We start from the raw sequence: 23,503 nt of genomic DNA, 5'->3' as shown, positions 1-23,503 counted from the left end.
CCCTTCAAAACCGAAACGCAGATTACTACGTTTCGGTTTTACATTTTATATATGAACACTTAGAATAATAACGCATAGAAACCTAGTCCGCACACGCTAAGTGAGGCAAATCGCTCCCAATGGGCCTACACGAGCGGGCGGGACTTCAAGCTCAAGGTCAACTTGCACCGCGAACAGCTCAAGAATTTTAGCTAAAAATGACGAAATTTGCGGTAAATGAGTGCAAAAATACGTCAGACAAACATGAAATAGATACTAACATCACATTCCGCAAGGAAGTAACGCGTTTCAACTTGTATTTTTATATAAATATTCACTAAAACCGAAAATTAACCTACTACTAAAACTAGCCTACATGAATTTGATTTTTGCCTCACTTGTGACAGTTCGTTTGATATGAAACTATCATTCTATGCGTTATTATTCTAAGTATGATTCATATTACTGCTTGGCGGCAGAAATAAGTAAGGTGGCAGTACTGCTACTAAAAAAATTGTATTCTTCGTATAGTAAAGTCACGTGTGACTAACGTCAAAAGTGTTTTCACTACATGAAAGTCATAACAATAATTTGAACTAAATGAAAAAATAAATTATGTACGGACGACGGCACATCAGACTACACTACATTTTTGTTCGAAAATCGCCTCCAGTGCAACGGAACAAGATACGTTAATGTGAAGCTTGATGTGCTGGCGTGTGTACATGTGTAATTTTATGACACTCCTATTTAAGTACAAAAAGTTATCGACAAATTTTTTCGTAGAATTTTTAACAAAGAATGATTTTTTTTATTTTTTATTATATGGTACAACAACAGACAAATAATACTAGAGCTATTACATATATATAACATTATAAATCTGACATCCAATTATAATTGTACACAACATTTGTATTATCACAAATTACAATATAAAAGACAGACGTTAAAAGTTTAAGTCATTTATTGCCAATACTAACAGTGTTGTTTTGAAGCATTCAAAACTACAGAAAAAAATGTCATGGTGGGAACATATGCTATTATATGATCGACACATCCTGCACAATGGTCCATTCTGTGAAACATTATTTTTTGTAAGAGGTACACCAAACAACTGCGGAGTACGCATAGAACGAGTAGGTACCCTAAAACACAGGTGTTCGATCAGCTGAGAATCCATGGCAGAATTAACAATTTTGTGCAAAGTACATAAGTCTGACACTTGCCTACGATCCTCAAGACTGATCATGCCAAATTTGCACAAGCGATCACTGTAATTCGGCAGCTTACGTCGCAGTCCAAACTTTACACTAAGACATCTAAGACGCTGCGGAATATAATACTATAAATATTACTAATACGGCCTAAAGCAATAATTATTACGTTTAGGCCGCGCCCCGGACACAATGCAGGGCAGAGAGTGAATACACATACTATTCGATGTTTACCTAAAACTGACACACGTCTTTCATTAACCGACTTCAAGAAAAGGAGAAGGTTCTCAATTCAACCGCATGTTTTTCTTTTGTATGTATGTTACGCGATAACTCAGGCATTTGTGAACAGATTTTGATGATTGTTTTTTGTTGCATAGATAGAGGTACCCACCTTTGAAGCAGTCCCATTTAAATTTGAAGAAAATATATCACACTCCGAAGCGTGGCAAACTAGAGGATGAACGTTGAAGTCGGTTTTTTTAATACTCTGTATTGAAATTACTTGAGATTTAAATTCAGTTTGAAATTTTTCGATTGACGCAGCCCAGTGCTATCTCTAGGTTGTAAATTTTACTATTTCACATGAAATTTGTTAACTTATGCAATAAATAAATAAATTATTTCTTAAAATCTTTTCTTGTAAGTCTAGAAAAGCGGGTATGCCATCAAAAAACCTAAAATTCAAAATGCCAACAGAAATTCGTTACGGACGCTCCGGTCATATAATATAATCGCAAAAATTTGGTGTGTCGTGCCAGTCAGTTTAACCCCCCACGGCCCCAATAGGTAGATGAGATGCTGGTCATTTTGACCCACCACGGCGATGAACGTGTTAATATACTGAGAAAAAATAAATGGGAAAGTTACAAAATATCACTTAAAAACAATTTGTTTCATGAAGTTTGTATTAAGGATTTTATAATTTTCATTTTATAAAAACACTTAACATAATATATTCACAAGTGGCTTTTTATAAGAAGTCAGGATATGCTTTGTTTCTTGTGTAGGTAGGTACATGTTCTGTGTACCCTATACACGACTCATATCCTTATGATTGTAAAAAAGCGTCCTATAAATGAACCCATAGCGCTTAGGGTCCGGGCGCAGGACAAGTATTTGTTTGCACAATCTGCCAGTCGCTTGCGCACACAATAGCGTTTACAACTGCCCGATGATTTGTACCGAGTGACTTATTGTGCCTGTGTCAAATAGAATCAAGGTAAGTTACTTTTAAATCTTGATTTTTTTCTACAACACAGTAATGAATATCATATTTCAGATTCTCTTACGCGACAGTGAATTCTTTTTCACGAATACGTGCTCTGTAGCGGACACCTTGTTTATACAATTTCTCATCTGTCTCTCCGTGACAGGATTTTTTAAATACGTTCGACTCGTTTATCACAATGGATTTTGACGCAATTCTCGAAGACGTGGGCACATTTGGGCGCTACCAAAAACTAGTCGTGTACTTCGTTCTCCTGCCAGCTGTGATACCGTGTGGTTTCCACGCATACGCGCAGCTCTTCATGGCTGCAGAGATCACCCATTGGTGCCGAGTGCCCGAACTTGACCATATCACAGATTCCGCACTTGTTAAGAATCTTAGGTAAGTACTACAAGTACACAGGTAGTTTGAAATAATTTGGCGGTATACCGCATTGGTGTCCATAACAATTACTTGAACAAATTGGGCAATCGTTCTTAAATTGCAGCATTCCTTTTGAGCTAAAGAATGGCGTCCTCCAACATTCCGAATGCAGTATGTTTAAATTAAACTACACCGATATACTTAAAACCTACAGTAGTGTAGAGGAGGCTATCACCAAAGAGGTTCCTGCTGAAATTATGCCTTGTAGGCATGGGTGGACTTATGAGAAGAATATTTATGCCAACACTGTCGTTTCTGAGGTAAGACATGACATAATTGAGATACCTATGTGAATTGACAACGTGGAATGATTTTTTAAACAGTCTTATTTCACATTTGACCAAATTGTAAATGTATTTTGTATATAATATTATTCATATTTAATTTAAAATTCCAAATATATCTAGATTTGTATTACGATGTTACATTATATTATGTTAATTATTTACAATCGTCATTCAAGAACTCACCTAAAGAGTAGTAGCACTTTGGTAACACATTTTTAAAAAGGCGGCAAAAAGATTTATCCCTTATTTCCTCTTTTATAGTGTCAGGTATTTCATTATAGATTTGTATGGCTTTATAGTGTGGGCTGTTTTTAAATAGTGTACGCATTGACTTACAAATAAATGGACGACGGGTCTAATACAAAAAGCACGAAAAAAATGTCCCAAGTCAACCTATTCGAAATTTAAATTGTAATGTCATCGCAGTATCGCGCTGTCAGTAGAACAAATGAAGACTAAAGCGGAGTGTCGCGCTCTGTATACGATTTTAGCGCCTTACACTTTTTAGCGCGGACCCGACGTCCATATAATTGTAAGTCAATGAGTGTACGTCGATATTGTACTAAACAGAGAATCAATTATAGAATGTCGTTCTCTATTTACTTATGACTCTACCTGACACAGAACTGTTGAATTTATGAGTTATTGATAAGCGAAGTAAGGTTTATCCCCAATCCCTATCTTATTCATGTATCTAGACTTAAATCTTTCCATAAGATAATTTAAAAACAATAACTACAACATTGACATTTAGTTCCAAAGACGTTGACTGTAGAACTGGCTTGGTGACAATAAGCAGCTGAGCCGAGGTCACACTGACAGGGAGGCGGGTCGGGCACGTGTCGGGTCGGGAGCACGTCGCGCGGCGGGCGCAATTCCGTGTATTTATGTGGACGACAACACACTTCGTGCGGGCGCGAGATGGGCGCAGCTGGTTGGATCCCGCGCCCGCTCGTGGTGAGTTGTCGTCCATGTAAATACCAGTTTTTTTTTAATCTTGTAAACTTTACATTATTATATACAACATATCCATACCAGAAGTATCGATAATGCAAGGGACAAGCCACGGTTTTCCAGGAGAGCCAAAAAACTATTTTATTTTCTTAAATTTGTCTATATCTTTTTTCTGTCTGCTCCAATTTTGATTGTGTCTAGAGCAAAGTTTCTTAGAATTTCATCTTCTTTCATGCTATAATACAAAATATTTAGAAATGCCCAGCGGTTTAAAATATAGCATGTCCCTTACATTAAAAAAAGATGTTTAGTTGTGCCTTACGTTAGTAATATTTTATGTGTAAACCGTCGAGCATAGTGTAAGCAGGAAGAGAAATACAAAATTATACGTAATTCTATTGTAAAGGATCATTTACAATAGAATGCAAGGATGTAAAGAACTTGTTATATTTTAAACCACTGGTCATTCCTAAATTTTAATAATACCAATCGATAGAGCGGGAACTTCCGAATCCAATGATATATGTAACTCATTTTCGATAAAATATCCCTTACGTTAATTGACACTTCTGATATCGATATATTGTATTACAAGAATTGTTACAAATAGTAATAAATGTTATATTTGAAAAAATTAAAAATATCCAGTACAAGATTTTTTACTATATAATTTTAACATAGTTAATGTAGTTATGTGAAATAATGTAGGAACTTATTAAATAATATAATAATAATTATGTCAAAATAATAATTGTATGCGTTAAGTTTATTAAATTACATAATATGTAATTTATGCTTTTCTGTAAAATAATATTTATAAATAATAATCTAACAAATACAACATTGTATTACAAGATCATGTCCCTATAATCTTCAATGGAATAATACGCATTATCCGACAGAAGGTCTTTCAGTCGAAGATCAAATGTTTCATCATTAGGCTCGTTTTTTAAGCCAACGGGTCTCATAATAAGTCGGGCCAATTACGCGCGGATTTTACACCCGCCGTCCTCTCGACCCGACATGCACCCGACCCGCTCCCGTTCTTTGTGCGTTTCACGCTTCAAGAAGCTTCACAAGAAGCCAGGGTTTGCGGAACTGAAACTTTACTATTCAAGTTATGGTCCGAACATTTCGTACAGTGTTCCCGAAACTATACTAAGCGTAAACATAAATGCGATTATTACGACTGAGGAGGTCTACGAGTTCATTGATAATCATTAAAACTTACAGACAGACTTTACACGAATTTATAGTAAACACTAATAATAATTCTCAGTGGAACCTGGTCTGCAACCATGACTTTCTCCCAACCCTCGGCCTGGTCCTGCTAGCTGTAGGTGGCATTATAGGCAACTATATCTTCGGCTACCTCCAAGATACTATTGGACGAAAGCCTGCCTTCTTCATCTATCTGCTCATTGAGTGTATCTTCGGAGTTGCCACAGCGTTCGCCCAAAATTACATCGTCTGGATTATATATAGAGTCGGCGTCGGGTTCACCGTACCTGCAATTATGGCCACGCCCTACGTTTTGGGTAAGTTGAATCTTATTGTGTAAAACTTTTTTAATAAGCACTGTCTATACCTTAACCTATTTTTTGAAATCTGACCTGTAGTAGGAACCCAAAATAAATAAGTTTTCCTTTTCCCTTTTGAAATAATCAACAGTGTTTCTCAAACAGCAAAACTAATCAGGTTTTTTTACTTGTAAGGTCAACAGATTATCAGATATTACCAGATTATCCCCTATTATGAGTGCGAGTTCCATAACTGAAATATCTTCAGATTGTGATTTGATTTGTTATGTTACAATTATATAATAACTGCCTCTGTGGCCAAACGGTTACCATGCCGGACTGCGACGCAGACGTCACAGGTTCGATTCCCGGGCCGGGAGAAATATTTGTATGGCCTACATTTATTTCTCTCGTGAGTTTGGGTGTAATTTATGATTGTCTATGTGTGTGTCCATTGCACCCGCGACACAGGGTTTCCCTAGTGCGGCGCTATGTTGAGTGTGTGCGTTATTGTATTGTTTATTATTGTAAAAATATACCTATAAATAAATATCTTTATTTATCTCCACAATACAAAACAAAATACAGAACGGTAGTGACTAGTGATACATATTATTCCATGAACTTAGAGTAACTGGAACCCAAACTAAGAGGAACTTGTGATATGGGTCTCCTGGCAACTCCAACGCCTATGGTACTGACGGCGAAAGTATAAATGAGGAAATAAATATGTTACATCGAGTTCTTAGGTTTTCGCGATTGTTACACATAGAAAATGAAACTATTTTTCCGGATTTAAATCCCGTATATTTGTTTTTTCAAACAAACCGACGTTTCGGGCTCTTTACAGGTCCCATGGTCACGGTTGACTGAGGTGGTACAGTCTTCAACCAGTTATGTCTAATATTGATGCAAACATGACATGCTCGCAGACTGCAGACTTGTTTACGCGACGGTTTTTGACATCAGCTATATGTTCTTTGACGCGGGTACAAATACTTCGCTTTGTTTGTCCAATATAAGAGAAACCACATTCACAGTCAAGCTAAGGGGATGTTAGATTTCACGGATCTCAGGAACTGAGAAATCTTCCTCAGGGGCTTGAAATAGGTCTTGATAGATGCACTCCTGAGGACTCTTCCGATCTTGTCTGTAACACCTCTCACGTAAGGTAAGATGGCAGGTCTTCGCTCGACTGTTGGTGGTTTCACACGGGGTCCGCGGTATTGGCGTGGAATCTTCAACTTATTCGCATGTAGGACTTGCGTTATATGCTGAAGTTCCCCTGCCTGATGATTACTGTACGGTTTGTTTGAAAAAACAAATATACGCGATTTAAATCCGGAAAAATAGTTTCATTTCCTAAATATGTTATACTTAAATAATAACCAATAGACGGGAACAGTTGTTCCACATATATATATATATATATATATATATATATATATATATATACTGTTACAAGGAGCGACATCATCATCATCACCATCATTTCAGCCAAAAGACGTCCACTGCTGAACATAGGCCAAAGGAGTGACATACAGTTGTCAAAACAACCAAATATTGATTAATTACTTTTTCGAATTCGGGATTTCCGGAAAAGGTTTTACTGCATCGTAGAACAAAACTACTGGCCTAGAAATTCGAAGTTGGATTTTAAAGTAATTCTTATAGTGTCATGTAAAAAAATGCAGTAGATAACCGACCTTTTACCAAAGCAGAGAATAAAAAACTAACAAGAATGGTCACTCTCCGCCCCTCCCGAGCTTAAGATACCGCACCGCGCCTCGCGTTTTGACGGTCACATTGAGGAGCGGCAACAAGGCTGTCAGTTATCTACAGCACCATTAGAATTAGTTTAAAATTCAAAAAAGTAATAAATTAATATTTGTTGGTTTTTACAACGCTAATGTCACTCCTTGTAGCTACGTCTATACATGTATCCATACCTTTTTCCGAACATTGATAATAACTAAAATTAATAATTATTATTTTTCATCGTTATCGTTGTATTACGTGTCTATTTTAAAGCGACTTCAAAAAAAGAGGAAGATCTCAATTCGACTGCATGTGTTTTTTTATGTATGTTAAGCAATAACTCCGTTAATATTAAATTTGTTAACCGATTTTGATGATTAATTTTTTGTTGGAAAGAAGGTCCGCAGAAGTGGTCCCATTTAAATTTGAAGAAATAAAAGAAAGAAAGAAATATTCCACCTCTAAGTGTGGCAACAACTCTGTACTGAAATTATTACATTGTTTCCTTTCAGCTATCGAACTTGTAGGACCTCGTTGTCGTACTCTCTGCACAATCCTATCTAACATCGCATATTCCATGGGCCTGATCCTACTAGCTGGAGTCGTCTACCTCATAAGAGACTGGCGACAACTCGCTCTCGCCACGACATTGCCGTTCGTCTGTTTTTTTCTTTATTTATGGGTTATGCCGGAAAGCCCAAGATGGTTGCTTGCAAGAGGACAATTTGAGAAAGCTGAAGTCATTTTGAAGAGGATGGCTAGGTGGGTTTTTTTATACTTAGTACAATGACACAAGTATCAAACAACTATTTTTTTAAAGTTTAACTATAAGTATAATTCCTTTAAATATTGTGACCGACAGTGACTTATCAAATCAAAACATTAAAGAATACCTACTAATGCGATTCTATGAGAGTGGATTCAACCTCAAATAGCTTTGGTTTATTCCGCATAACAGAGAAAATGTTGAATCAATCACTTTGCAAAAAAATATATAGTAAAATTGAGGATATAACTACACTGATTAGTGATTAATATACGGAGTGAAAACGAATCCTAAAAATTTTCACGATTGAAAAAAAAACACAAACTGACCTGGATAATTTACAAGTCAACCGCTGTATTGAATAGGTACTTTACATATAACAATGATATTTTAACCGACTTCAAAAAAGGAGGAGGTTCTCAATTCGACTGTATGTTCTTTTTTTTTGTTTGTATGTTACGCGATAACTCACCGGAGTTATCGCGTAACATACAAACAAAAAAAAAGAAATACCGATTTGTGAACCGATTTTCATGATTCTTTTTTTGTTGGAAAGGGGTTACTTCCATAGTAGTCCCATTTCATTTTGAAGAAAATCATCCACCTCGAAGGGTGGCTGTTCACGCATGAAGATTCATATTTATAAAGAGCGCCTAACTTTAATTTAGGAGCAATTACTTTAATGGTTGATTTTGCTATTTCTCCAATTCAAGGCGTTTTTCTCTCAATATACTTTGAGTAGTATTCCACCTACTTTTGAGGTCGGTTTTTTTAGTACTCTGTACTGAGATTATTTAATATCAACTGAACTAAATAGCACATGTATAGTATACGATATACATTTGAAATGGCTTCCATTACATTTGTAAAAAAAAATCTGAAATAAAGCCAGTGTTCCTGCCACTCGACTCGTGCAATAGAATCGATTCAGTACGGAAAAAAATGAATTCCAGCTGAGGTAGTACCGACTTTTAATAATAACCATCGTTATAATCTTCCACAGAATAAACGGCAAATCTCTCCCAGCTAACTACATGGTACATCTCCGTCGCAAATACGAATCCGACAAACTCAAGCAAGACATCGAAAAAGAGAGATCTCGAAAGTATGGAATATTAGATTTATTTCGCACACCGAATTTGCGAAAGAAGACAATTATTATCACATTCATTTGGTTCACGAATACGAGCGTCTACGTGGGATTATCATATTATGCTCCTGTACTTGGTGGAGATGAGTTTTTAAACTTCTTTCTAGCTGGGATAGTAGAGTTGCCGACATATTTGTTCCTTTGGCCGTCGATGGAGAGACTTGGACGTCGTTGGACGTTATGTATGAGCATGGTCGTTGGGGGAATCGCTTGTTTAACCACCTTTTTAGTACAGCACGGTAAGTTAAAAATAGTAAATAGTAAATGTTTATTCATAGTCATTAACATAGTAGGGAACAAACTTACATAATAGTGCTTTAACAGTGACTGATTGTTGACCAAACGAACAACAGCCAAACCCCACAAAAGGATTCAACCTGTGCTAGCGGATAGTACTGTTGTCACCACGACAGGCCTGTGTCAATCGTATTTGAAACAATATGACTTACGAGTAAAGGTACTCTGACGTCCCAAACCAGGACAGTACAACTGTTCATTTGGGATCCAGAAGAGGATGGGTACCTAGAGTTTGAAAAACAATTAGTGCGTTTAAAAGATATTTAATATTGTGTTAGTTTAGTAACGTAAATTTAGGAGTATAGTGTGATAATGACATTGGGAAGTGGGAATTGTGTATTTGAGACTGGTTAATTAATGTGTACCTACTGGTTACGTGGTAGTTACGACGGGCCACAGCTAGATATTTAAGGAGCATAGTTTTTAAAACTGTTTAAAAAAGTGACATTGACTGATTACTCATCTCCATAGCCGATCTAACTCTAAAAAACAAATCAGCTAACTCTAACTCTTTTGTCTAGATGGCGCTGATCGATACACTGCCACTGGAAGTAATTTATACTATGTAAATGGCGGTGGATGACAATTTCTCTTTAATATATATAAATGGTGTGATTTTTCGTTTTCCTTATTATATCAAATAAATATTGATCAAGAGACAAAATTATCTTCTGAACTTTAATAAATATACGTATCGGTAGTTGGTAGTGTGTGTCACAAACTAATTTAAAAATTAACGCTTACTAACATGCGTGGAGTAGCCTCGATAAATTGCAGCTCGTCAATGTAAAACAAATTAGTTACAAAAATAATTATTTGGTACTCGTCGCGACATGTAGTGTACTAAATAAATACTAAATACCTGACTATGCATTCTTACTACGAGTTACAATGATATTATACTTGTAATTAATAATACATGCGCAATCTGCGCCTTCAAGCGGTACCCATGGCACTGTTGTCACTGTTGTCTGCAGGCAACAGTGAGATCAGTCCCCATCTTGAATTCGAGTGAGTACAACGACACCGAGACGTGACAAAAAAGTATCAAAAATGGTGAAATATGTAATTCTCGGTTCGAAAATAATCATAAAACTACTGAGGTTACTTTCCACATGTAAGTTTGACTGACGAGTTCTTTTTTTACTCGCATTAGCTGGTACGATCTCCAGCTGGCGGAAATGTGATCCTCTCAATAAACCGACTAGATAACTACAAGATAACAGAAAAAAAATCTTAGTAAAAGAAACCTAAAATTTTAATTTAATTCTTTATTCCAGAAACTAACGTGACTTTAGCGCTGTACTGTGTCGGCAAGATGGGTATATCTTCATCATTCGTCGTTCTTCCTTTAATGGCGTCAGAACTTTACCCAACTGTCGTTCGAGGATTGGGTATGAGCTTAAGCTCTGTTCTTGGAATGCTGGGCCCTATCTTCATACCGCTTGTCAACTATTTGGTAAGTCGAGGGCACAGAATTGTCGCTTATGTGAACAATCATTACAGTCAGTGGTATTTAATTAATATACATATAGAGCTATCTAATCCGAAAGATTTTAAATTATATATTATATTTCATAGTATTTCCGAAATTCGTAAGTATTTAGCTTGTTTTTTTTTTCAGGGCTCTGACATCATGGTCTTACCTCTGATCATAATGGGAGGCTTACTAGTAGCCGGAGGTATAGCCAGTCTCCTTCTTCCAGAAACATTAAATCAACATTTACCCCAAACATTGGAAGATGGTGAAAAAATGGGCCTCGATATGGATTTTTGCTGCAATCCGCCAGTAAAAGAAATCAAGCCTGCAAAGGTGCGTGAAACGGAAAGAGAACGTGACTGTACCGCTTGTATTGCTCGGTGTTCTTGTGAGATGATAAGTGTAACGCTAGAAAATGTAACTACGGCGGTAGAGAAAAATAATTAATACGATGTAAAGTAACACACGACACATTAAAATAATATTTTAGATGACTTGCGTGTTTTATTTCTTACTTTGTTATGTAATTGATCTTGAAATGATTGATCTCTATCCATGATCATTGTTTTCATTTATTTTATAAGCATTGCTTAAAACCATGATCTTATGTTTAAAATAAGTTTAAAATGATCATAATTTTTATTACGTCTGGACTGAAACGCTTTTACCGCTAAAAGTCACGTTGTTATCTCTGGTTTCTAAATGTCACTTGTCACAATCATATGTGCGGTTTTAGTACGGATTATGAAATAATTTTACTATATTAAACAATATTTGCCGTTTAAATTATGGCTTTATCGTTTTTACGCACTAGCGTAATAGCGAGACATGTAAAAAAGCAGTTTTACCAGAGTACGCGAAATGCGGGATACGTTGTTTTGTAAGTATCATTGATTCACTTATTTTATCTCGTAATGTACAGAAACTCCACATTTTTTCGTCAAATTTATCAATGATAACCTAATTTCTGCACAACACATGGACTAGTGAAATGTTCTGTTAAAATTACTTTACCAGAATTGCAATATATGTTCTAATGTTGCGTCGAAAAATATATCATATTTATAGCCTAAAATTTGTAATGAAATGATGGTTATATGGTGCGCAAAATTTTTCTCTATGCGTTGTATTCGCAACAAATTTCTTTATTATAAGATTTTAATATAATTTCTATTTCGCATCTAAATCCCCCTATATTTGCTTATCACACAAACCAATGGTCTGTAGGGCGCGATTAGCGCGAGTTACTGTTATTGGATCTCGTATACCTGCTCAGCCGAAAGGCCCTATCTCTGAGATACACCCTTTTAGTTTATTTATACCATTCAATAACTATAATAATTTCACATCTAATGGTATAATCTCAATTTTTGAAACCTTTCTTTGTAATAAAAATAGTGGTTTTTCACAAAATAGGTATAATGGTACTGGCATGGTAATAATTCATGGATAATTTAGGTATGTCAATAAATCTATTAGTCAAAAATATGCATAAATAAGTTTTAACATCATCAAAAAGATTTTATTTTAGAAGGTGCGGAAAATACAATTTACAAAAAATTGATTTTCTCGAAACTTACTCGGATCAAGAGATAGCACTTTCCGGCTTACTTATGTCGCTGTCGCGCAAATCGCGCCTTGTTGTTGTGCTAGCCCTGCTGGGCTCTTTACTAGTCCCATGGTCACAGTTTTATTTATTTATTTATTTTGTACAACTTAGACAGACAGTACTTATAACTAAACGTGGAAGTCATAGTCATGTAAGGGTCAAATCAAGTACCTGCTAAAAGTAATCTGCAGAATTGTGGTGTGTGTGTGTGGTGGTGGCGGTCTCGAATAGTAACCATGTTAGAAATTTTGATTCAGTGTTATTGAACATGTCTCACTCTGCTAAATGAGAGCACACACCTCTCATTCAAAAGCCCTGATATCTGCCTATAGTGCCAAACACTGAAGAGAAGCTCTGTCATTGGACAGAAATAGCTTAAGACTGCTCACTAGAACCTTAACAGGTCATTATGGCTTAAACAAGCAATGTCAAATATTGAGCAGAGAGAGAATAGTGAATGTAGATTCTGCCACAAGGCGGATGAAACTCCTGTTCATCTACTCACCTAATGCTACCCCCTGATGGGCGTACGACTGTAATTAGTGGTGATTACAATAGATCAGTCAATGGTCGCAGTGATGAGGGGATGCATAGGCCCTGAATGAAGCCACCCTAATAATAATAATAATAATATTGAACATGTCAAAGTCATTAGTCCTATTTAAGGATACAATTAAGACCAGGGCTTCGTAAATAAGTGTCCACCTTAGTGTCTTTGTCCGGGTTAAATGGAGGATGACGAAAGGTATTCTCGCTGATGTAGGATATTAAGTGATCTTGGTACTTGGTGCAACGGGCTGGTATCCGCAACTCGACGACAAAGCGCCTATTTTGCGTGTGGTGGGTGCAGGGTCCTACTCGTGCCACCCAAGCTCCTCCAGGAATCTCAGCAGCCTCCTAAATGTTATGTTAAGTGATATTGGCAGAATAAAAAATGAAATTTGAGCTAATAAAGGGTTAATGAAATATCCTCTTATTAGGTTCTTCTTCTTTTAAATATTATAGTCCCACTTTTGTAAGTCAATGGTCCCACTGAAATATATTATTAGGTTAAAAATATATTTTAAAAGCGACAGTTGACTGAGATGGTAGTCATCAACCCATGATTTTGATCCAAAAGCAAAAAAGAAAGTTTAATTTCCTATGTGTAGCCATGGCAAAAACCTAAGAACTCAATATCTCAATTTCAGTCACTAATATTCTCTTTCCTAATGTTCCAGGATTCCTGAAATAGGTGAAGATGGAGATCAAAATTTGCTTCTTACAGAAACAGGCCTCCCAGAATTTAATGCCATTACGATTGAAAAATGTATAGCTGCTGTCAGTAAGCAAAGTTTAGAGTATGAAAATGGCGTGGGTCAGATAGAACAATCTGCTTTCAACAGCAAAAATGCTTTCAATGATGTTTTCAAACCTTTAGAAAAGCTAGACAGTCAACTTGAGTTAACATGGGGTGTAGCCAAAACTTTGTACCTGGGTAACAGTTCACTAATGCCCACAAAGTCATACATTCAGATCCATGAAAGAGCACATAAAGCTAGATGTACTAAGTTCCACAGTGTCCCCATCTTCAAAGCTGCTGTAGATGAAAAAAATCGTATGAAAAAACTCACAGATGAAGAACAAAGGCTATTAGACAAATATATTTTGGAAGGCAAGCTAAATGGACTTGATATTAAAGGTATCAAAAAGGACAGACTTAACACTAACTTAGCTGCATTGCAGAAGGAGAGGCAAACCTTCCGCGAGAAAGTGAATGTTGCCACTAAAGTCTTCACCAGCACTATAGACAACAGTCAGTTCATGAGAGAGTTCCCTGCAAGCTTGGCTAAAGCCATGTCAGTAAACAATGATGCTAGTAAAGGTCCTTGGAAAGTCTCTTTACAGCCACACATTTATGAACCATTCATGCAGTATTGCCCTGACAGAGACTTGCGGTGGAATGCGTGGCAGGCTCAGATTCAACGATGCTCAGGATATGGCAACAAGGATCTTGAAACAAGCACAAACTTGGAGAAAATCAGAAGTCTAAGACATGAACAAGCCCAGATATTGGGTTTTGACACATTTGTGGACATGAGCATGGAGACCAAAATGGCAGGATCTATGGAGAATGTTACCAATATTCTTGAAAGTTTACTGGAGTTTGCGCGCCCCATGCAAGATGTTGAATTAGAAGTGTTGCAACAATTTGCCCAAGAGAGAGGTTTTGATGACAAACTGGAACTTTGGGATATTCCATACTGGCAAAGAAAGCAAAAGTGGTCACTTTACAACTTTGATGAAAATAAAATTCGTGAATATTTCCCCTTGCCAAAAATAATCAATAGCCTATTTAACTTGTGTAGCACTTTATTCAAAATTGAGATTGTTGAACGTCCAAATGTGCACACATGGCACAAAGATGTGAAGTTTTATGATGTATTTGATGAATCTAGCAACAATCCGATTGCTGGATTTTATCTCGATCCTTACGCGCGTGTTGACGAAAAGATTCGCGTTTACGATGATGCAGGATGGCACATTTCCATGAGGAACAAATGCACTTCTGCAGGGACACAGCCGTTGTCTGCATTGATCTTCAATTTCCAAGCTCCAACTGAAGGAGTTCCTTCCTTATTAACCTTCACTGATGTTAGACATCTATTCAACAGATTTGGGCACTCTTTGCGCCATCTGTTAACAAAAGCAAACTATTCTGAAGTGGCTGGACTTTCAAATGTTGAGTGGGACGCTGCAGAGGTATGCGGTCAGGTAATGGTGCACTGGCTTTATGATCCTCACACTATACAAGCAGTAAGTGGTCACTACAAAACGCAAGAACCACTACCAGAAGAAATAGTGAAGCATTTGCGAAATGTAAGGCGACATATGTCTGGATACCATTTGTCCAAGGAATTATACTTGTCACGACTAGACTTTGAATTACATTCTACAAAAAAGTTTTGGAGAGACATTGTGAGGGAACTATGGCCAAAATACCACACATTGCCATTTGACAAATTTGACTCACATCCGCTTTCGTTCACTAAAATTTTTTCTGAAGAATGGGGAGCCGCATATTACTGCCATTTATGGTCCAAGATGATCGCGGCCGACATTTACAGTGCATTTGAAGAGGCTAGACAGGGAAATGAAGATATTCTTGCTGTTGGCAAGAGATATAAAGACACGTTCTTGGCATATGGCGGCAGTTGTCACCCTAGTGAGGTTTTCAGGAGGTTCCGCGGTAGAGATCCCTCACCACAGGCCCTTATACACGATCTTGGATTATCGAAAAAAATAGTAATATTAGAAGAATGAAATGGAAATTCAATTATAAATGTACTATTAATTTTATTCCTATTACTATAAATATTTCTGTTACACATAGCGAGGTTTTAAATAATTCATGATGAATAACTTTAGTGCTCTGAAAATACTGTGTATATGTCAAATAATATTTGGCTTCATTTCATAAAATAAAAATTGTCACTGACTAAGTCAAAGCCATTTAAAATCTTTTGTTTACAACATTTCACGCAGCGCCACACATGTCCATACAGTCGAATAATTTCGACGCTTCAAAATCTTCAAATTTGACTCTAGATAGTGCTAAGCTTGAGTGTTGTAGAAATCGACTCTAACTGTGATAAACTTGAAAGTAATCCATTAATCGGAATCGGGATTCTGTTCCCAAGCCCTCTCCATATCATAAATATCCTTCTTGAGCGTATCGTCTTCGGGCAGCAATTTCGCCGCTGCTTTCATTTCGTCTATGGCCTTGTTCAACATTCCGACACGCGCGAGAGCGGCGGCGCGGCGAGCTACACACTTAGCTCGACTGCGTCTGTTGCCTTCGCATTCTGGTTTCATGAGGTCTATGGCAGTGGAGCAGTCCCCCATCTGTGAAATACAAAAGTGCATTATCGAAACGAAAATCATCTTGACTTCTAAATGTTGATGAAGGCTGCATTGCTGCAATGCAGCCTTCATCAACATTTAGAAATCCAACGTAGAATTCTCCGATACGCAAGTTTAGAGTTATCTGAAGTTATTAACCGACTTCAAAATGAAGGAGGTTGTCTATTACACTTTTTTATATGTATGTGACTCTGACGACGGATTATTTGTGAACCGATTTTGATGATTATTTTTTTGTTGGATAGAGTATATATACCTCAGTATTGGTCCCATTTCAATTTGAAGAAAATATTTCTCCTCTTTAGGGTGGTAAAGTAGGGGATGAATCCGGTTTCGTGTACTTTTCGGTTTCAATAAAACTTGGCAAATTGATGTAATTCCACAAACTTTAGAAGTCTGTTCTATTTTATAAAAAAGCTATAATTTTCTACTGTTTACTTAGTGTCTGTACACAAAAAAGATTCACTTACACATTTATTAAAATTGCCAAGCGCAAAATGGGTAGCGGCGCGGTTAGCATACAAGCTTGGTAGTTTGTCAGATAGTGAAATGCCGTGTGTGTAAGCACTGATGGCGCCAAGGAAATTTCCGTTGCGAAAAAATTCATCTCCCTTGTCCTTGCACCATTGAGGATCTTGTTCTTCAGGTCGCAGATCCTCGCTTACGAAACCTGCTATGAGAAGGTAATATCAGTTTCAAAGTATATTATCTACATCTAGCAAGTCGCCATAACAGTTGTAGACTAATAATGATATCAATTTATGGAGGGGACAGCGCGTACGCAGTCCCCACTATCAAAAATTACGCACCCGAGTTATCCACATTAGGGATAATCGCAGGGGTCAGCTCAACCGCAGTGCAATGGAAAAGCCTCGCCCTGGGGGAACCGCCTACTTGATCACGGTATCCCCTGTGCCAGGTAAGTATGAGTTCACCAAATGTATGGGCGAACGTCATTCACCGAGGGAAAATCTTAACACCGCGATTCAGAAATTGCGTCAAACGGGTCAATGCCATCTAGCGGTGGTTTGCGGAACTAAAGACGAATCCTACAAGTAGGTGATATTTGTCCTCATTCGCATAGCGCCATAGATAAACTACATGAAGAATCACACGAACGTCAGTTAAAGAGAGAAATATTAAAAATCTAGTAAAAACCAAGATAAAGACAAACAATTTAGGAAACTAGTAGCACAGACATTTTTGTCATGTATCATGTCTGCCGTCCACTAACTAAAACACGGCTACGTGACAAAATAATTGTTTGAGATATCATAAAAAAATCATAACCCAAACTTAGAATATTGATATTTCAGCTATGCATCGTTAGGGTATGTCCCGGTAAGTCGAGCACGTTAATTAATTTTAGCTGTTTTAAAAGAAAATTTTGTGCTCTGTTTTTTGCTATTTAAAACAAATCCATAACCATGCGAATTTGACCATGTGTCAATTTACTCAGTAGCCTACATTACAAAGTATAAAGAGTACCTACCTATAAGCTAACATGACGATGTTCATTTGTATCTTGTTAAAAAATTTTAAGAAGCCATAATAAAGTCAAAAGAATATTTTCTTAGCGAAGACGCCTTTTAAAGTAAGATATATGAATTACCTGTAGCCCTACGCGCCAAAGTAACATTTTTCAACCAAACCGCTTCCTCTTCGGCAGTTGACTCTCTACTGGGCGTCGGAAACGTCCTAGGAGTATGCGTAATTTTAATCTCTGCAGTACTTCTTAGCTTCGGAAGTACTCTTCTATTTAATTTATCCTTCGTTTTATCAACATATTCTGACTTTACTATGGTCTTCGGTGGTGGTCTTCTAACTGGAGGAGCCACCTTTGTGGGTTTTTTCGTTTCTTCATCCGAAGAACTATCGAGCTCTACAATCTTGACACCCGAATCTCTAGGCTCTAATTTCAGAGGTACATTTATATTATTTTCGATTACTTTTAACGATTCCTTTTCAGCAGTATTAAATCTCCATTCTTCTAAAGCAGTCATAGCTTTGTCCCTTTCATCATTTCTACGTTTATCCATTATTTCATGTTGTCTTGCATCCACGTCCATTGCTCTTTGAACGGCATGCCTGTCCAATTGAGTTTTTTGTATCCTTTTATCTTCGGCTTCTTTGTTTGCCTCTTCTTGACATTTTTTTAGAACTTCTTCCTTGATTTTCATTTTTTCTGGTTTTGTTAATTCCTTTTCTAAACTCTCCCATTCCTGTTCTTCTTTTTTAAATAACTCCAACGATATCAAATCTTCCTTGACAATACAAGAACTTTTCTTACTATCTATTTCGTGTAGTAAGAATATTTCAAAAAGAAAAGGACTGAAATTAGCCTTCGCGTACCAATCGGTGATAAACACATCCACTTTTTCGTGATTTACGGGACTTATAGGGATCCTTATACTTATAACTTTAGGAGATTGTATCCAAGTGTAGTCTTTCACCAAAATGGGCATCTTCGACAGCGTAAACTGAGTGATTCCAAAGAAAAACAGTAACAACACAATTTTCTTACCGATTTATTGTGAAGTGACGACATTAATTTATTTTTGTTTATGCGTTTCTATAGTGACAAGTTTAACATTCAACGCTTTAAATTTTCTTTAATTATGCTCATGAACAATAAACTTAATAATGCCAAGGGAAAAATAGCAGTGGCAGCCAATTTTATTTGGTCTATGTAGCCAATAATCTAAGATCATGTTGGTGCTATTCCCTAAATATGGTTTGACGTACTGCCTCGCAAACAGAGGGCGTGTGTGAGTTTGAATCTGCAATTTAATTTTAAATTTACCTTGAGCTTTTCGAAAACATCGTGAGCGTACCTGCACACATCTGCAAAGTACATAATATAATAAAAATAATGATGGGTGAAATTTTCAATCCACGTTGGGTCTTTGTGGGAACTACTTACTGTGAGTGGACTGTGCCCGCTTTGGGACTATAATGGCTTTCACGTGCAATGAGCTTTACGCCTCGAGAGATATATAAAACAGGGAATAGTGCTGTCACGAAAGCGGTAAGTAGACAATTACGAACAAAGGGACAGTTAAATGTCCTTTAATAGCCGAAACGTTTGTAATTGCTGTTCCGCCCGTGTGTAGAATTATTTTTCATCACATTTGTGCGGAAGTTTAAAAAATTTAGTATTAGGCTTTATTTATTTAGGTCATGATCATTATTGAACATGTCGCACCCATTATAAAAATAATAAATACAACAAGAAAACACTTATTACAATCCAACCAGATAAATCAAAATACTACCTAACCAAACATCAAAATCGTTGCTGCACTACTTTATGTCGCCGACAAAATGTATTGAAACCACCCAACATTAAATGTGATTAAAACCAACCTGTGCAAGTAACCACAGCACAATTAACACAGTTTTATAGAAGTGCTTATAATAGTGGGCGCGCTGCGTATGCCAACAAAATGTGGAGTTGTGCATACTTGATCTTAATCCGCCAATTTTGCTTTATAAGCTATGATCGTGTCAATTATTTCGCGCAAAACTTTGAAAATCGTGGAAAGTCTTACTTTGCTACTTTGGAGAGCAAAAATGATATTCATATGATCCTGTGATATTAATATAATCCATGGTTTTGTTTTGTAATAAGACACGAAAGTAAAATATATAAAATATATGATCGAATTTTTAACTGACTTTAAAAAAAGGAGGACGTTTTCGAATTCGACTGGTTTTATTTATGCATGTTATTATTATTTATTTATAAAGCATTGCTTTCAGAGCCATCAGCTTAATGATAACAAGTCGAGAAACGCAGAACGTAATATACAGAAACTAAAAATTAATTCGTGTAAAAAATGTAATTATTAAAACCCGCCATTTGTTAAAATAAAATCTGCAGATTTTTTTATGCATGTTAAGCGATAACTGTTAACCGATTTTAATGATTCTTTTTTTGTTGGAAAGATATCTCGTACCCCTGTACGGCCTTACCATGAAATCTTATTACAGTTCACCTATAACCTATACAGTTCGTAACGACAAAAAAGCGGGATAGTGATATACAATTTACGTGGCGCTGTCTCACAACGATTCATTTTAGGTCCTAAACTGAATCACGATAAGAATTCATGGTAAGGGCCCAGGTCTATTTCAATTTGAAGAAAATATTCGTAGTTCGAGAACTTTCCGGTAACGGATTGCAATAAAACTTGGCAAATAGATGTAATTCCCCGAACTTTTGAGGTCGGTTTTTTAGTACTCTGTACTGCGATTATTTTTGAGAACGTTAATCGTTTTGTCTTTTACCTATTGCCGCTAGAAAACAGCACGTTGAATGAAATTTCAATCATAAAAGCAAAACGTCGCAAGTTGTAATAAATAGGTATTGAACCATTATGCTAACAAGGTAAAGTTTAAATATATTAACAGTTCAGAATTGTTAAATCTTTTTAAATTAGAAACTACGACCAATCATAATTAAGATTGTGTTTAACATTATGTAAGTGTGACATTTGGCAACAACAGTTCTGATAGGGCCTTTTTTCTTTCTTTCTCCATTGTTTTTTTTTCTCCCTGCAAATAACCGTTCCATTCAGTTCCGTCTAAACCCACTCCATGAGTAAATAAATACATTATAATTTTCTCATATTATATTTACAAAATTTTCATTAATGACTAAAATTTAAAGTGACGTTACAATTGGTTAAATTTAAAGTAACATTCTTTCCTGGAAGTTTAATGGTTTGTGTTAAATTATTGTTGACATTAAGTTCAGCGGAATGCAAAGTATTTGTATCAGGTGGCGTTGGATGCGATTCTGATAGTGGGCTTTTCTGCGGGTCTATCTCTACTTTTGGGAAAGATGTAGACGGGAGGGGAAATAACTCTTCACCTGTATATGGAGTGGAAGGTCGTGACATTGACTCTACTTTCTCACTTGACCTCAACATAGAATCTGAAAATTGAATGTCAATATTTTTATTGTCTATGGAAGCTTCAACATATCCTTCAGCAAGATTGCTAGATTTACTAGACGGGAGGGAAAACAACTCTTCACTTGTAAATGGAGTGGAAGGTTGTGGCATTGAATCTACATTCTCACTTGACCTCAAAATGGAATCTGAAATTTGAATGTCAGTACTTTTATTGTCTATGGAAGCTTCAACATATCCTTCAGCAATATTGCTAGATTTACAACCTCCATGCCAATTTAAACCCATAATGTCAACTCCAGAATCAGCAAGCAATGTCGCAGTTCTGCGATAACTGTGTCCAGTGTACAACTTGGCATCTGAGAGATTTAGATATTCTGCAATTTCCTTGGGCATACTACCAAATTTATTTTTGCCGATAAGTTGGGATGTACACTTTCCGTTTTGGAAATGTTGAAAAAACCGGTTACTATTCCCTTTCTTTGACCGTAGGGATTCATATTTTTTCACAATTTTGTAAAATTTGCCCTGTATTGTGAATGATCTGGGAATCTTATTCTTTGTTTTAGGAATCTTAATAAGCAACATTTCATTGTGTTGTTCTATATCATTTACAGTTATATCGGCTAGTTCTTGACGCCGGCATGAACCAGTTATTCCAAATATAAGTGCAACCTGTAATTAAAATACGGGCTCACCTTAGATGCATACGAAACAGCAAAATGAATTTTGAATCAATGATGAATGAAACAATCTTTATTGCACATATAATTACCATGGTGGTGTAGAATAGTAACCTGATTATAAAAATAATAAGTTAATATGCAACAGGAGGACCAATTGAAAAAGAATATCTTTGTACATATGCTACATAACAAGTGCTAATAAATATATGTGTACATGGAATACTGATAAATACATATATATATTATTAATATATAAAAATAAATAATAATATCAAACACTTAAATAATTTTGAAGGAAGAAAATAAATAAAAAAACAGGAAATGAATGGGGAGATAGTGCAGAAAAGACGAAAAATATCAGTTAAGAAAGTGTTCCTTGACACGTTTGAATTTCGTACATTTGAATTGTATTTTTTTTATATGTACAATTTGTATACATTTTTTATAATATATACAAAACAAACAAACCTTAGTGGCTAAATATTTAGCGTCTGGAGCATCATTTAGGAATTTTTCAACATGTTCCGCAGACAGAACCTTGGATTTTTTACTTATAAATCCATCAGACTTTTTCCTCAGAAAAGCCATCAAGTTAGCGTAATTCTTAATATTGACACAGTGTTTCGTCATCAGAGTGGTCTTCAACATTGAATAGATAGCCCATAAAGATGATGGTTTGTATTTCTCAGCCAATTCACCAAAGTACGCCAGAAAAACATCCTCAGAAAATGTATTAGCTTTTTTGTTAATTTTCCACTGCACGAAGCTGTCGTAAGTGGCGATATATCTTTGCTTTGATTTTGAAGGTAGAAGGTTTTCATTAATGATTTTCGGTGTATTACTAGTTTCTGGCAACATTAAATTACTATCTAACTCATCACTTGACGACGACGTAGACATTTTTTCACAAAACTTCTGAAAACTTCGTCGACCAACACAAATCAAATACCTACATTGAAGAAAACAAAGTATTGATTGTTGTTTTTTTTTTCATTCTTTCCGTAGAAGAAAAGATCTAAACCATACAGCCAGGTCTCAGTAAATTTTCTTTTATTATTTTTTTAAGTTCAAAAAGACGCCATACGCCAAGACTTCAGTCCATTAGTTATTTTATAGGCATTTAGGGTCGTATTCTAGAACTCTATTCAATGCTCAAGTCAGGATTGCACTGGCAACACAAGCACTGGAAATACCTATCAACAAAACAAAGCTTGTATTATTGAAACTACCCAGATTTTAACTTAAGTTTAAATTATAACATTCTAGTTGGTCAAAGTCAAATAATCATTTATTCCATTAGTAAAATATTACACTTGAAAACACCATT

At 36.2% G+C, this 23,503-nt stretch overlaps 4 protein-coding genes and 1 non-coding gene across 7 annotated transcripts; 2 read left to right on the top strand and 3 right to left on the bottom strand.

The window, feature by feature from the left end:
- The first annotated feature begins 2,293 nt into the window (after positions 1-2,293).
- On the top strand, positions 2,294-11,525 carry LOC113236153 (carcinine transporter). Of its 3 annotated transcripts, none has more exons than XM_026472156.1 (8): positions 2,294-2,418; positions 2,573-2,808; positions 2,915-3,110; positions 5,371-5,629; positions 7,882-8,131; positions 9,139-9,524; positions 10,863-11,041; positions 11,207-11,525. In XM_026472156.1, exons 2-8 carry the CDS (start codon positions 2,606-2,608, stop codon positions 11,507-11,509), a joined length of 1,776 nt encoding a protein of 591 aa, XP_026327941.1. In that variant the 5' UTR covers positions 2,294-2,418; positions 2,573-2,605; the 3' UTR covers positions 11,510-11,525. The 3 variants fall into 3 exon arrangements, with proteins under 3 accessions (XP_026327941.1, XP_026327943.1, XP_026327942.1); XM_026472158.1 differs by having other exon boundaries at positions 2,363-2,418; positions 2,631-2,808; XM_026472157.1 differs by having other exon boundaries at positions 2,363-2,418; positions 2,479-2,808.
- Positions 11,526-11,835: 310 nt separating this feature from the next.
- LOC113236155 (probable cytosolic oligopeptidase A) lies at positions 11,836-16,004 on the top strand. The gene is made up of 2 exons (XM_026472161.1): positions 11,836-11,942; positions 13,892-16,004. Exons 1-2 carry the CDS (start codon positions 11,851-11,853, stop codon positions 15,972-15,974), a joined length of 2,175 nt encoding a protein of 724 aa, XP_026327946.1. The 5' UTR covers positions 11,836-11,850; the 3' UTR covers positions 15,975-16,004.
- A 283-nt stretch (positions 16,005-16,287) lies between these two features.
- Positions 16,288-19,564, bottom strand: LOC113236156 (dynein assembly factor 4, axonemal). The gene is made up of 3 exons (XM_026472162.1): positions 18,187-19,564; positions 17,045-17,244; positions 16,288-16,556 (listed from the first exon to the last, which is right to left on the bottom strand). The coding sequence occupies exons 1-3, from the start codon at positions 19,037-19,039 to the stop codon at positions 16,323-16,325; spliced, it is 1,287 nt and encodes a 428-aa protein (XP_026327947.1). The 5' UTR covers positions 19,040-19,564; the 3' UTR covers positions 16,288-16,322.
- LOC113236191 lies at positions 17,340-17,501 on the bottom strand. Its single transcript, XR_003310926.1, has one exon. It is a non-coding gene; the product is annotated as a U1 spliceosomal RNA (small nuclear RNA).
- Positions 19,565-21,226: 1,662 nt separating the features above from the next.
- On the bottom strand, positions 21,227-23,076 carry LOC113236113. Its single transcript, XM_026472104.1, has 3 exons — positions 22,645-23,076; positions 21,757-22,165; positions 21,227-21,678 (listed from the first exon to the last, which is right to left on the bottom strand). The coding sequence occupies exons 1-3, from the start codon at positions 23,074-23,076 to the stop codon at positions 21,227-21,229; spliced, it is 1,293 nt and encodes a 430-aa protein (XP_026327889.1).
- Positions 23,077-23,503: the final 427 nt, after the last annotated feature.

The sequence above is a fragment of the Hyposmocoma kahamanoa genome, unplaced genomic scaffold, assembly GCF_003589595.1.
Source record: "Hyposmocoma kahamanoa isolate Upper Pololo Valley unplaced genomic scaffold, ASM358959v1 89, whole genome shotgun sequence".
Taxonomy (NCBI): domain Eukaryota; kingdom Metazoa; phylum Arthropoda; class Insecta; order Lepidoptera; family Cosmopterigidae; genus Hyposmocoma; species Hyposmocoma kahamanoa.
Note: the sequence above shows the minus strand (reverse complement) of the source record. Positions and strands in the feature narration are given on the sequence as shown.

Bases quoted from the DNA above. Each gene is read 5' to 3' on its own strand.
- LOC113236153 (XM_026472156.1), top strand. From the start codon at position 2,606: ATGGATTTTGACGCAATTCTCGAAGACGTGGGCACATTTGGGCGCTAC. The intron at 3,111-5,370 runs GTAAGACATGAC...AATAATTCTCAG, and splicing joins CCAACACTGTCGTTTCTGAG to TGGAACCTGGTCTGCAACCA. The intron at 9,525-10,862 runs GTAAGTTAAAAA...TCTTTATTCCAG, and splicing joins CACCTTTTTAGTACAGCACG to AAACTAACGTGACTTTAGCG.
- LOC113236156 (XM_026472162.1), bottom strand. From the start codon at position 19,039: ATGCCCATTTTGGTGAAAGACTACACTTGGATACAATCTCCTAAAGTT. The intron at 17,245-18,186 runs GTAATTCATATA...TTCTCATAGCAG, and splicing joins TTTGGCGCGTAGGGCTACAG to GTTTCGTAAGCGAGGATCTG. The intron at 16,557-17,044 runs GTAAGTGAATCT...TGTATTTCACAG, and splicing joins TTGGCAATTTTAATAAATGT to ATGGGGGACTGCTCCACTGC.
- LOC113236155 (XM_026472161.1), top strand. From the start codon at position 11,851: ATGGCTTTATCGTTTTTACGCACTAGCGTAATAGCGAGACATGTAAAA. The intron at 11,943-13,891 runs GTAAGTATCATT...CTAATGTTCCAG, and splicing joins AATGCGGGATACGTTGTTTT to GATTCCTGAAATAGGTGAAG.
- LOC113236113 (XM_026472104.1), bottom strand. From the start codon at position 23,076: ATGTCTACGTCGTCGTCAAGTGATGAGTTAGATAGTAATTTAATGTTG. The intron at 22,166-22,644 runs GTTTGTTTGTTT...TTTTAATTACAG, and splicing joins CTAAATATTTAGCCACTAAG to GTTGCACTTATATTTGGAAT. The intron at 21,679-21,756 runs GTTGTAAATCTA...TTCAAATTTCAG, and splicing joins GGGTTTAAATTGGCATGGAG to ATTCCATTTTGAGGTCAAGT.